Source organism: Myotis davidii, unplaced genomic scaffold (genome assembly GCF_000327345.1).
Source record: "Myotis davidii unplaced genomic scaffold, ASM32734v1 scaffold3313, whole genome shotgun sequence".
Lineage (NCBI taxonomy): Eukaryota > Metazoa > Chordata > Mammalia > Chiroptera > Vespertilionidae > Myotis > Myotis davidii.
This window is the reverse complement of record NW_006284108.1, coordinates 40,259-53,731: the sequence shown is the minus strand read 5'-3', so window position 1 is coordinate 53,731 and position 13,473 is coordinate 40,259. Positions and strand designations below refer to the sequence as shown.

Sequence of the window (13,473 nt, the reverse complement as noted above, 5' to 3'; positions counted from 1 at the left end):
GAGAGGAAGAGAGAGAAACATCAATGATGAGAAAGAATCATTGATTGGCTGCCTCCTGCACGTCCCCTACTGGGGATCGTGCCCGCAACCCGGGCATGTATCCTTGACCGGAATCGAACCTGGGACCCTTCAGTCTGCAGACCAACGCTCTATCCACTGAGCCAAACCGACAAGGGCAGCAAATTATTATTTTTTTAAATGACAAGTGATGGTTTTAGAGTCTTTCATGGCAAATACTTTGGGGACATTGTTTTTTTATTTTATTCCTGGGATAGGTTGCGCAGGCTGTCACTCTATCCACTGAGCCAAACCAACAAGGGTAGCAAATTATTATTTTTTTTAATGATAAGTGACGGTTTTAGAGTCTTTCGTGGCAAATACTTTGGGACATATTGCTTTTTGATTTTATTCCTGGGATAGGTTCTTGTCAAAGGGATTTCTTCTGGGATGCATGCTGATATTATGGGGTCCGCTGATTAAGTAGACCTTGGGGAGTTCACAAATGTTCCACAGAATTCTGTGATTCGTAAATACAAAAATATCAAGGGTTTTTCACAGAGTAGGACAATAGGGTCAACATTAGTGCAAGTGCAGTGGTTGATAGAGGAAATTCTGATCCTTGTTTTGACTATGAGATCACAGGTCCTTCTCTGCCAGGAACTGGGCCTTTATGGACGCCAGGTATTAGATGGAGAAGAAGATATGAGAAGTTGTGGGTATATAAGAGAGTCTTTATTGCACTCCAAGTAGCCATTGCTACCAAGGAGCCACTCCAGCGGTTCTCAACCTGTGGGTCATGATTTTCACAGGGGTCGCCTAAGACCATCGGAAAACACATATATAATTATATATTGTTTTTGTGATTAATCACTATGAAAATCAATAAAATATATTTAAAAAAAGAAAATACATCCTGCATATCAGATATTTATATTACAATTCATAACAGTAGCAAAATTACACTTATGAAGTAGCAACAGAAATAATTTTATGATTGGGGGTCACCACAGCATGAGGAACTGTATTAAAGGGTCGCGGCATTAGGAAGGTTGAGAACCACTGCTAGACAAAACAGTTCTTCAAAGTAAAGTCTGGCAAAGTAGTCTATAAAGTAGTGAGCTGCACACTGGCTGGTTAACAATACATCCCTACAAAGCAGCCCCCAACATAGGACCCAGCCTAAGAGCCATACTTCGTAGCCGCTGGTAACATAGTAATCTAACCATTGCAAACACAGTAATTCACCCAAGCAGCTACGTACTGGCTGGTCAGGAACATACTATATATCAACTTAGACAAAAGAGGCTCCTTTCGAAATAGTGACATTAGTCTTTGGGTTATAGAAGTGCACGCCTGCACAGTGACTAGTATAGCTTGCTATGTACTTGCTTTTATGACTGTGTATAGCAAATTAGCCTCGAACACTCTGAATAGGAGTCCTAAGCTCAGATTGGCCTTGAACATCCCATGTCCTCTGCACAGAGCACCCACATTGACCCTAGCTAAATATGTTTGGTAACCTACTCTGGTCATCTCTTTGTAATTCAGCTTTTTTTGTGTGTGTGTCTACTGAATTCTTTTTGGTCTTAATTGCACTAATTTTTTTAAAAATCCTCACTTTGTTTTTTTTTTGTTTTTATATATATATATTATTGATTTTTCACAAAGAGGAGAGGGATAGAGAGTTAGAAACATTGATGAGAGAAAAACATCGATCAGCTGCCTCCTGCACACACCCACTGGGGATATGCCTAAAACCAAGGTACATGTCCTTGACCGGAATCAAACCTGGGACCCTTAGATCCACAGGCTAACGCTCTATCCACTGAGCTAAACCAGTCAGGGCTGTTTTTTGTTTTGTTTTTTTAACCATGGTGCATTTCAGAGAGAGTGCAAAGGAGGGAGTGGGGACAGAGTGGGGAACTTTGATGTGTGAGAGACGCATTGACTGGTTGCCTCTCGCACCCACCAGGCAGGCCAAGGAGCTAAACTCAGCCGAAGTGTGTAACCTTGACACGGAATCAAACCCTTGACCCTTCTGGTTGCAGGCCGACGCTCCAACCATTGAGCAAAAGCAGCCAGGGTTTCACTGTATTCTTAACCCCTTGCAGTTGTTTTTGTTCATGGATAGCTGTCTACTTGTTCTGAGAGTGGAAAGGATTATCATATTTCTTACTCAGCCATCTTGCTGATGTCACTCACACAGATTTTTTTTTTCCTGTGATCTCTGTCGCGCTTTGTAGTTCTTCCTCAATGCTCACCATACATCTCTTTGGTTTTTTCTTTTGGATTTATTTCATCTGAATCCCATGTTTGGCTCAGTTGGGATTCATGGGGAAGAATCATTTGTGCATCACAGAAGAAACATGACCCGATGAATGACAGGATAGACCCAGAGGCAGTCTTGCCTTAGTGAAGGCCAGTGGGAAAGCTTTTGACACCAGGGCTTTGTTAAAGTCATAACTAGGAACCCATTTTGTTCAAAAGTATTTTGTTTCCATGACCCATTTCTCACCCAATTCCCCTTCTACTGGCTTATTGTGGACACTTTGCGAACTCCTTAGGGGTAATAATGACCATTTCTACTTAGAATCCAAGCCCACAGATAACTTTAATCTCTCTAGATGTTGCACCTGTACCTCTTTCACAGGTCCCTCATTACTGCAAACCAACATAGGTCCATGCCTGCAGAGCTTTGGAGCACACACGTATTATTATATTGTCCTTGAACATCTTGTGCTTCAATACAATTGTGTTGTATGGGTTTGCGCACATTCAGATTATCCTACACAGACGCAGGTCCCCAGCATGAAAGGTCCTAAAAGGAGCCGTTTGTGGAAGAACAATGAGTAGAGCCTTCCTCTCTTCTTTGTTTCCCACCCTAAGCTTTTGTTCCTGTTTTGGTGAGATTTTTATCACTGACCAGGTAATATATAACAGCTATTTCTTTAGAGTTCAACTCACTTGTCTTGGAAATCATTCTATGGAATCATGCCTAGACATGACAGAGAAACACTTTCCGTAAAGATATTCTGATTTCATAAGGTCAGCATGTACTTCACCAGTGTTTCCTTTGTTCAGGTTGCTGCTGTGGAGCAGAGAATGTGGAAGCCCTGACAGAACAGAAGGTTTCTGTAAGAGTGTCACAGGCAAGGAATCCCAAGTTAGCCTTGTCTTCCCAGAAGAGCCACCCCTGTGAGAGTTGTGGGCTAGTCTTGAGAAAGATTTTCCAATTGACTGAGCTGCAGGGAACACAACATGGACAGATGCTGTTGAGGTGTGGGGCATGTACAGAACTATTTTATTTCAGTGCAAAATTTCACCAGCAACATGTGAGAGAGAACACTTTTATTAGGGGTGTGGAGAGGATGTCACGTTCAAATGGCTGCAATTTCAGTGTGTCCCAGAATCATTTCACCTGTGGGGAGCCTAGGAAGGGCATGCTTTCCTTGTCAGGACATCTCCACCTAAAGGCTGATCAGACCTGGGACAGTCTAAATGATATTTCTGTGGGTGGTTTGATGTTTCAAAGGAAAAAAGGTTTTTACTCCAGAAAAGAATGTGAGGAAGACATTGGCAGCAGTAATCTTCATCATCATCAGAGAGTTTGGACTGGAGAAAAGCCTTTTAAATGCAGTGAATGTGGGAAATCTTTTACCAGTAGCAGTGTCCTCCATTATCATCAAAGTTTTCACACTGGAGAAAAACCTTATAAATGCAGTGAATGTGGGAAATCTTTTATCACCATCAGTCACCTTTGTCGTCATCAGAGAGTTCACACTGGAGAAAAGCCTTATAAATGCGGTGAATGTCAGAAATCTTTTACCAATTGGAGTAGCCTCCATTATCATCAAAGTTTTCACACTGGAGAAAAGGCTTATAAATGCAGTGAATGTGGGAAATCTTTCACCAGTCGCAGCGACCTTCATTGTCATCTGAGAGTTCACACTGGAGAAAAACCCTATAAATGCAGTGAATGTGGGAAATCTTTTACCAGTAGCAGTGTCCTCCATTATCATCAAAGTTTTTAAATGCAGTGAATGTGGGAAATCTTTTACCAGTAACAGCTACCTTCATCGTCATCACAGAGTTCACACCGGAGAAAAGCCCTATAAATGCAGTGAATGTGGGAAATCTTTTCTCACAAGCTCTCACCTTCATCGTCATCAGAGAGTTCACACTGGAGAAATCCCTTATAAATGCAATGAATGTGGGAAATCTTTTACCACTAGCAGTTACCTTCATTATCATATGAGAGTTCACACTGGAGAAAAGCCTTATAAATGCAGTGAATGTGCGAAATCTTTTATCACGAGCTCTCTCCTTCATCGACATCAGAGAGGTCACACTGGAGAAAAACCTCATAAATGCAATGAATGTGGGAAATGTTTTACCAATAGCAGTAGCCTCCATTATCATCAAAGTTTTCACACTGGAGAAAAGCCTTATAAATGCAGTGAATGTGGGAAATGTTTTACCCGGAGCAGTGAGCTCTCTTCTCATCAGAGAGTTCACACTGGAGAAAGGCCTTATGTGTGCAGTGAATGTGGGAAATCTTTTACCTGGAACACTGCCCTTCATCGTCATCGGAGAGTTCATAGTGGAGAAAAGCCTTATAAATGCAATGAATGTGGGAAATCTTTCAAAAGTAGCAATGGTCTCCACTACCATCAGAGAGTTCAAACTGGAGAAAGCCATTATGCTTGCAAATGACAGAGATATCTCAGCCAAATTTCTAAATTTGCTCTGCCCATATGAGTCCAAATGTGAGTAATTACTTAGATGTGTAGGAAATGTAGTTTCTTCAGGGACACACTTTCCGTAGATGCTAATGATGAGTTTATTGCGTGCCTAAGTCATCAATGGAAGAACTGCCAGTCTCATGTCTCTTTGGTTTGTAAAATAATGAAGGCTTTTTCTTAAGCCTTCTTTAATCTGGGGTGTTCTAGTTACTCTATCGGTTAGTTTATGAGGAGATCAGGGCTTTCCAAGCATGTTGAGGTGAAACACTTTTTGGGGTCTCAAACATTTTTCCCTTGGGGGAACCGTATGGTTCAGAAATTAGCTCATCAGGTTTTTGCAAATTTACATTGCTGCCCATATTTTCCAAGGAAACACTGTGTACACTCTACTTCTCATGTGAAGATGGATGCTTTGAGACACAGAGATCACTCCAAAAAGGAGGTAGCTGTGACAAGTTCAGGTATATCTCTTAGCAGCGTGAATTTTTTTCTTGTTTCTCAAGGGTTGTCCATACACTTGCCCAGGTCTTGCAGAGGGTCATGTGCCCTAAAGTCTACAATTTCATGGCTAATGGTCACCGATTGGAGTACTGTAGCAGTTAGGGGAAACCATTTCACCACAGAAACATTGACCTGATGAGTTCGTAGGGGATTACAGCCCATTAGATGGAATGTTCCTCATCTAAACTTACATGCAAGAATGGTTCTGAGAAAAAGACTACAGGAGCAGTGTGTACACAGATCTGAGGATCTCCAGGCATGTTTATCTTCTTCGGAAACAGTCATTCAATATAATCAGTAGGTTTTGTGGCTTCCTATAGCTTCTCAGATGTTCCCATCAGAGCCATTGGTGCGCTGGCAGAAAAACAAAGACAAGGCAAAGGGTGTCTAGTCCAGCGATGTGGCTTTTGTGACCCAGATAGCATTCTTGTTGGTTTGGGTGAAAGTTCATTGTTTATTACATTTTCTGTTTCAGAGGGCATAAGAAGGTGGATTGCTTATAGATTTGCCAAACCTGTTTTTCCAATATAGTTGAAAATACACATTCTTAGATTTTGAATCATATTTAAAAAGGTATAATGAGTAAAATACAGGTTAGGTATACTGTTTCATAAATCATGATGTGTTAATGTAACTAAAACCATCACTGTAATCATAATACTGACCATATCTATCACTGTGAACTTGGTTCATGACTTTTTTAAATGTGTCTCTGTGTTTCACAGCTTAAGTAACCATTGATTGACATTCCATTTTAATAGATCACTTTGCATTTTTCTAAGGATTTTTATGTTTTATTTTCATAAATTCTTGGAGATTTATTAAAGATATATTAGTAAGTCATCTTTTTCCTGATAAGTATTCTTACCTTTGAATATATCACCAATAGTTTATCCATTTTTTATGAATATTTGGTCATTTCTAATAAAGTTGGTACAAACATTATTGTATAATTTTATATATAGATATGTTTCATTTATCTTTACCAAAAATTCCGTGCCTGATCTGTATATAAATGTTAAAATTTACAAAGATTAACATTGTGTGATCTAAACTGAATATGCCATCATGGATGCTATAGCTTACCTGTTTAGGTGTGATGCCATGCACAGTAGAGTTACTATTTTGGATTACTGGGCTTGTGTGTGGATTGTGTGCTAGCTCCCCAGAATGGGGTGTGCAGGAGGAAGCCTTGTCGATGTACTCTCGTATCGTGTTTCTCTCTCTTTCTCCAAATTTTTTTTTTTTTGCCCTTTCTCCAAATTTTAATAAAAGTGCCCATCTTGCCTGGCTCATTCGTTGAGCTTTGACCTATGAACCAGGTGGTCATGGGTCGATTCCAAGTCAGGGCACATTCCCAAGTTGCCGGCTCAAACCCCAGTGTGACATGTGCAGGAGGCAGCCAATCTATGATTCTCTCATCACTTGTGCTTCTTTCTATCTCTCTGTAATAGTCAATAAATATATATATTTAAAAATCAAACTATTTAAAAATAAACTGATTGTACCTTTTTGCATTTTTCCACTAGTGTGTGAGCTGTTCACATGCTAGAAAGTATTTTGTTCGATCAAGCATTTTTTATATAAACATATTCTGTAACTTTGTCATTGTACATCACTTTTTATTATATTTTTTCTAGGAATTTATGGTGAGCCTTTTTCCGATGTGTATTTGTTGAGTCTGTATATTTGTTAAAATACCTTACTGTATGTTCTGCATAATGTGCTGTGAGTTTTGGCAGTTTTCTTCAAATAAAACACAGTGAAACAATAGAGGTGGATGTTGGAATTTTACTTATTTTGTGCCTTTTTCATTTTATGAAGTAAACTTTTTTTTGTATTGGAATATGTTTTAATATTTTTTCTTTTTTAATAAATATATTAACTTACTTAAACAATTTTTATTGATTTCATTGAGCAAGGGAGAGGTACTGAGAGATAGAAACATGAATGTTGAGACCACAGCATCATGGTTCAGTGGTTCCATGTGGACCTATGAACCAGGAGGTCACCGTTCCATTCAGTCAGGGAACATGGCTGCACCCCGGGCTAGATACCCAAAGTGGGGCTTGCAGGAGGCAGCTAATCAATGATTTCCTCTCATCATTGATGTTTAAATTTTGTCTCTTTTTAAAAAACATTATTTTACTCATTTTAGAGAGGGAGAGAGAGCAACATCAATGATTAGAGAGAATCATTGCTTGGCTACCTCCTGCATGCACCATCCTGGGGGCTGAACCCATAACCAGGCATGTGCCCTTGACCGGAATCAAACCTGGGACCCTTCAATCTGCAGGCTGATGCTCTACACTGAGCCAAACTGGCTAGGGATGTTTTTATCTCTTTCTCTCCTGGCAACTCCAGCCTTTCCCTGCAGAGACATTCTCAGGCCAGGCACTTCTTACTCCCCCAATGTCCACACGCACCTTTGTCTTTGGGTGCATTTTATAGGAAACTAAAGGCCCAGTGCACGAAATATTTCTACAAGCGGGGTCCCTAGGGGTGGCCTGTGGAGATTGGGCCCTAGCTTGCACCCCCAGCGTCACAGTTCCACCTCCCACCTCCAGCCTTGCAGCCCTGCAGCCCTGCAGCCCAGCCTGTACCTGGCCTTGGCCTGGAGCCACGCACTCCCTGCTCCGTCTGTTCCACCATCCCACCGGGGTCCCCTTGTCGGTGTCCATTGGGGCTGTCAGTGCCTCCATGGTCACCCGCTATGTTCTGTGCTGCCTACTAGTGGTCAGCACACGTCATATCAAGCAGTTGAACTCCTGGACAGTTGAACTCCTGGTCAATGACTGCCTCAGCAGATAATTTGCATATTAGGCTTTTATTGTATAATGGGACCTATAAGAAGCCCTGACTCTGCTACAGGGAGGCAGGTTCTGTGGGCACTCAGGTGTGATTGTGGTGGCCCCACCTGCGAATTTCCAGCAGACTCACTAGAGCTCCCTGAGTCTCAGTTGGCTGAATGTGACATGCAGATGATTGATGACACTTACTTTGGCCTTCCAAGTTCAATACAAGTAACAAGGTGAGTACTTATTGCCAGGGTTCCAGGGGTTAGATTTTTGAGGATTTTCTCGTTTCTCACAACAACCTGGGCAAGTGGAAACTCATATCCAATTACTAAAAATATTCAGTATCTGAGAAATGAATCAGCTCCCCATGTTTACACCACAGACAAGTGTCAGATTCAAGGGGGTGGATTTTAACCATTTTCTCCAGCATCGGACACAGTCTCTACCACTGATATGCAGCCCTCCCTGGAGCAGGTACAGTATGAGGACCAGGGTGGCTCAGCTGCAGCTCCTGTTTCCATGGTTGCAGTTATGCGTTTCCTCCCATCCCCTTTACACTTCAGAGCACTTACCCTTGGCCTCCCCGTGTTCAGGGGAACACCTTCATTTCAAAGTGCAATGGTTTCTCCAGGGGAATCTGCTTTCAGAGTGAGCTGCTGTTTGTCTGCCTCCCCTGTGATCCCAGCACAGACTATGACCCTCAGGAGACCTCGGTATTTAGGGCTGGGTCTCTGCACCTTTGTCCACATGTTGGGTGTCATGCTGTGATCCCATCCACTGTGATGAATTTCATGCCTCATTTTGACCCTTCAAATGGTGTTCCTATGTGACACATATTCATCCTGCAGGAGATGAGACAATGGACATGTATTTGGGGACCTAATATTCGGAAGTGATGCTGGAGTCCTACATTATCCTGGTCTCATTAGACCGGTGCTCACCTCCTATTCATGCGTAGGACCCACTGCCATGTGATTCCATCCTCTATATCCCTACTGGCTGAATGAGACAATGGCTCTCACCATGCTTTCCCTGCAGCCTGGATCATGTTCTGGATCCCAATCCTCCTTCCGAGCCTCCTGTGTCTGCACCCTGGGTCTTTGGGTTGGAACAGAGTCCTTTTGAGTACAAGCCCTCACCGCAGTGCACAGCACACCGGACCACAACTGAGGTCCTTACTGTGCTTTTCCTGACAATCCACCCTAACTGACTCTCCACACACAATATTTTTTGACTGTAGGTGAAGGTGACTTTTCAGATGATGGTGTTTGCCATTTTGGCCAGTTACTGTTTTTCTGAGTTGTTTCCGTGTATATGGGCGCTATAAATGTTAATAATTTGTTGATTGTGTTCCCCTGTTAACCTATATTGTATCAATGTAATTACTAGGCCAACCAAAGAGCCTAGTGTGGACGAAAGGGGCCACACGCTGACCTGACAAGCTCAGGGAAGGCCTGCGTGGCAGCCTAGCAGACTCAGAGACCTAAAATAACCACAAAGGATGGTCTGAAATTAAACTTTAAAAGCAGTGATGGCGGGCAGTTATGTCCTAGGCCAGTATCTTCACTGATAAGATCAACTTTGATCCTTACTGAGCCCATTTGCCTTTTTGCCTCTAAGATAACATACTTAGTTTCGCTCAAATAAACTCACAAAAATTCTTTACAGGTTTCAATGGTTTTTTACGTTAACACTAGAAAACAAGAAGGAAATATTTTGCCTCTACAATGTCATTTCCCTCATTTTCACCCATTTAACTCCTTAGAAAAAAGGAACACTGTTGGGGTTTGGCAGGTGATGCAGGCCATGGAAGAATTTGCACTTAAAAGAAACCACGCTGGGAGGAAGTTTGTTTTTCTTTCCAAGAGAAGAAAAGGCCAAGGATTGGTTGTCAATACAGGGCTAGGGAGAAAGGCTGGGTTCTGCTTTTCATCAGTGGCTCTAGCTAAGAGGGAAGGAATGCAGGGGCCTGGGGCTTTGCTGAAGTTGAGTAGATATGAGGGGCTGTCTTTAAAAGTTACAGTTTGTTTGCTTTCCAGGAGACAGTCTGGCAGATGTATAGGGAGGTGTCTTATCAGTATTTTTCCCAAGCCTATAAAATATGACTAGAGAAAAAGTTATGAAGAGTTCAAAAGAGGCTTGTTTGAAGAAGTGGAGGGAAGGAAACTTTCTATTAACTAGAGACCCCTTGGTGCAGATTATCCCTGAGGCGTGACAACAGCAGGAAGGAGGGGTATGTAAGAATTTAGCCTTGAAAGTAGCTTATCTTGTTCAGCAGTTTATACAAAGGAGCTGTTTGAATCAGAGGAGCCAACACTGTTGGGGTTTAATTAGCAGGTGCTTCTCATAAATTGTGGTAGGCCACAGCAAAGAAACAGACCTGTTTCTTGTCCTTACAAATGCCTCCACCACATTTAGAACCTAAGGCTCTATTGACCCAAAGAGTGACTCCTTCTAGGAGACCAAATAAAGTGACACTAGCAATAGTGGGAGCATTGTGTTCCGGAGGATGTCAGCAATGGGTCTCAGAATGAATAAACCACTCATTGAATTTTCTCCTCAACCCACAGGTTCTAACCCCAGTATGGACAAAAATGATGGCAGATACTAAACTTAGCAAGCTCAGGGAGCCTGGCATCGCATGGTGAATCTTACAAACTCAGAGGCCAAAAGTAACCATATAGGATGATTTGAAGTTAAAAAATTCTAAGTAAATGTGAGTCTCGAGGGTAGTTATGTCCTAGCTGTGAGTGTGTGTGTGTGTGTGTGTGTGTGTGTGTGTGTGTTGCAAAGGTCAATTTCATTTAACCCCCTTATATCTACTCCTTAGAATCTAATGTATAAAAAAGGTACATAACTGCCATTCTCCCGAGCATTACTCAACCTGTTGTTATTTTCCATCCTGTCAAATGTCACCTACTTGGGTCAAATAAACTTATAAAAATTCTCCACAGGTTTGGACATTTCTTACTGTTGTGCCCAGATTTCAAGATTCCCAAGGGCCCACCAGGGAGCCAGCGAGTCCGATGCAAAAGCAAAGAGTCCCTCATTTCGAACTAGTTCGGCTCCCCGACCACACTCACCAATGCAACAGCAAGCCCCATGGCCGAGAGCACGAAGTCAGTGTGGAGAGAGGCTTTATAGGGGGTTGGGGCAAGGGGAGGAGAAAGGACTGTAGGCCCTGCCGATTGGCCAGGCGCAAGTCGGTGTCTTGTCACACAGGATGTGGTCATATCTATGGCGACTTCTCTTGATTGTCATTGGCCAGTTCAAAGAAGTCCTGGGTGTGGCCAGCAGCGGCTTGGCTTCCAGGAAGAAGCCTTGCTGAGCAAATGGCCAAGGTAAGATGGAGAGCATACTCCTTACCCTGGGGCAAGGTGGGGGGGGCGCGTAGTCCTCTCCCTTTCATTTACAACAACACCAAAAGCAATCAACTCATGGAAAGCAGGAGAACATTACATGGAGGGGTATCAGCATTTCCAGGGACTCAACTGACGGAAGACAGATTTATGAACACAAATGTAGAGCAGACCCAGAACCCAGAAAGCTAGAGCTTTCCAGTTGCTTTCAGAGAACAGAAGAGAATGCTCAAGTCTCAGCTGACTTTGTTTTTATTGTTTGTGTGCATGTGTGTTTAATCTTCACCTGAGGATTTTTTTTCACCCTACCCCACTTACCCTCTGAGATTCCATAGTCAATTCCATGCTTCCATGTCCCTGAATTCACTCCACTCATCAGTTTTTTGTTAATTGGATTCCATATAGGAGTGATATGAAGTGATACTTGTCTTTCTCTGACTGACTTAGCATGATGCTCTCCAGGTCCCTACATGCTGTGTGAAAGGGTAAGAGAGTCTTCATTTTTACTGCTGCATAGTATTCCATGGTATCAATGTACCACAGTTTTCTATCCACCCATCTATTGATGGGCACTTGGGCAGTTTCCAGACCTTTGCTATAGTAAATTGTGCTGCAATGAACATAGGGGTGCATACTTTCTATGTGATTGTTTCAGGTTTCTTAGGCTATATTCCTACAAGTGGAATCCCTGAATTAAGTGGCAGTTCCATACTAAATTTTTTGTGAAAACTCCATACTCATTTCCATAATGGCTGCACCAGTTTGCATTCTCACCAACAGTGAACTAGGGGTGCCTTTTTTCCACATCCTTGCCAGCACTTGTCCTTTGTTGGTTTGTTGATGGCAGCCATTCTGAAAGTGGTGAAGTGATACCTAATTGTTGCTTTAATTTGCATCCCTATGATGATCAGTCACTTTGAGCGTTTTTTCACATATCTCTTGACCATCTTATCCCCAGTGCAGCCCAGGCAGAGCTGACACATTGGATGGCATCAGAAGCAGATGGTCTTAAGTATGAGTGTCTGTTTTATGGCATTAACTTTGTATAATGGATTCAATGGAAGCAGATTAGAGCCAGTTCGAGACGTGAGCAACCTTCACCAGCTACATAAGTCCTGAAGGAGACAAATGCCAAATGCTCTGAATGAAGAAATAATTCCTGCCATTCGGAAAGAGCTGGTGCTGAAGAAAGATATGCAAAACCATCAGCTAAAGGACGCCAAGCAGGTGCACGAGAAACAAACTTGCTCTGGAAATCACCTCTCATGAAAGCGCTAGAGGACACCTACTTTACTTGGTGTGTTTTGGGGCTATTTGCCCCTAAATCCACTCTTGTAACAGGTTCCTGGCCTTGGAGCCTAGGAACTACATTACCCACAAGGCGAAGCATTGAATGCCATCAGGCTGAGCCATTGGGGGCTCAGAGAAGGCATTTCCGGTTGGCTGCTTCTGTAGGGCGGGACTGATGATAGTTCTCTTGGCGGGATTTGGTCTTCTCAGGTTTCTGTTTCAGGCGGTGAGGAATTCCTGGGTGCAGGGTCCCGTGGAGAAGGCTGGAGAGTGGTGCTCCCAGCCTCACAGCTAATGGTGAGAGGCTGCAGTGGTGCTCACAGCTCCCACGTGGGATTGAAGCTCGGAGTCGCCACACGAACCCACGCCAGGGCCAGGACAGGGACCGCCATTCCTGCAGCGACTTCTGCTCCTGCCCGGCTCCGCCCACAGAGGGCAATGGCGGCGCCCCCGCTGAGGAGACCGGCTGAGGTGAGTTCCAGTCCCCCAGGCCCTCAGCGCCTCCTCACACACACACCACAGCCTGGGGAGGGCGCCTGTCCCGTCCTGCAGCTCAGTCCGCTAGGAGGACCGTGAGGAAGGTGGAGGGGAGAGAGGAGGGTTGTGGCTTCTGAGGACACAGCAAGTGCAGGGCAGAGAGGACGGGGGTGACTCGCATCTGAAGGTCCCTGAGGATGTGGCTGTGAGTATTGACGGAAAGAGCAGAGGCTGCAGGGAGGACGGCACAGACTCATTCGGGGCTTTCCCGGCTGTGGGTCCATCAGGGGCCTGGGGGGGTCCTGG

General features: G+C 43.4%; 1 protein-coding gene across 1 annotated transcript in view; it reads left to right on the top strand.

Moving 5' to 3' along the window:
• The window catches only part of LOC102757181 (zinc finger protein 256), a 35,880-nt gene that overhangs the window by 9,700 nt on the left and 12,707 nt on the right, over positions 1-13,473 (top strand). The window contains 2 exon segments of the mRNA XM_015568341.1: positions 3,082-4,024; positions 4,026-4,705. Of these exon segments, the coding sequence (XP_015423827.1) occupies positions 3,082-4,024; positions 4,026-4,705 (1,623 nt within the window).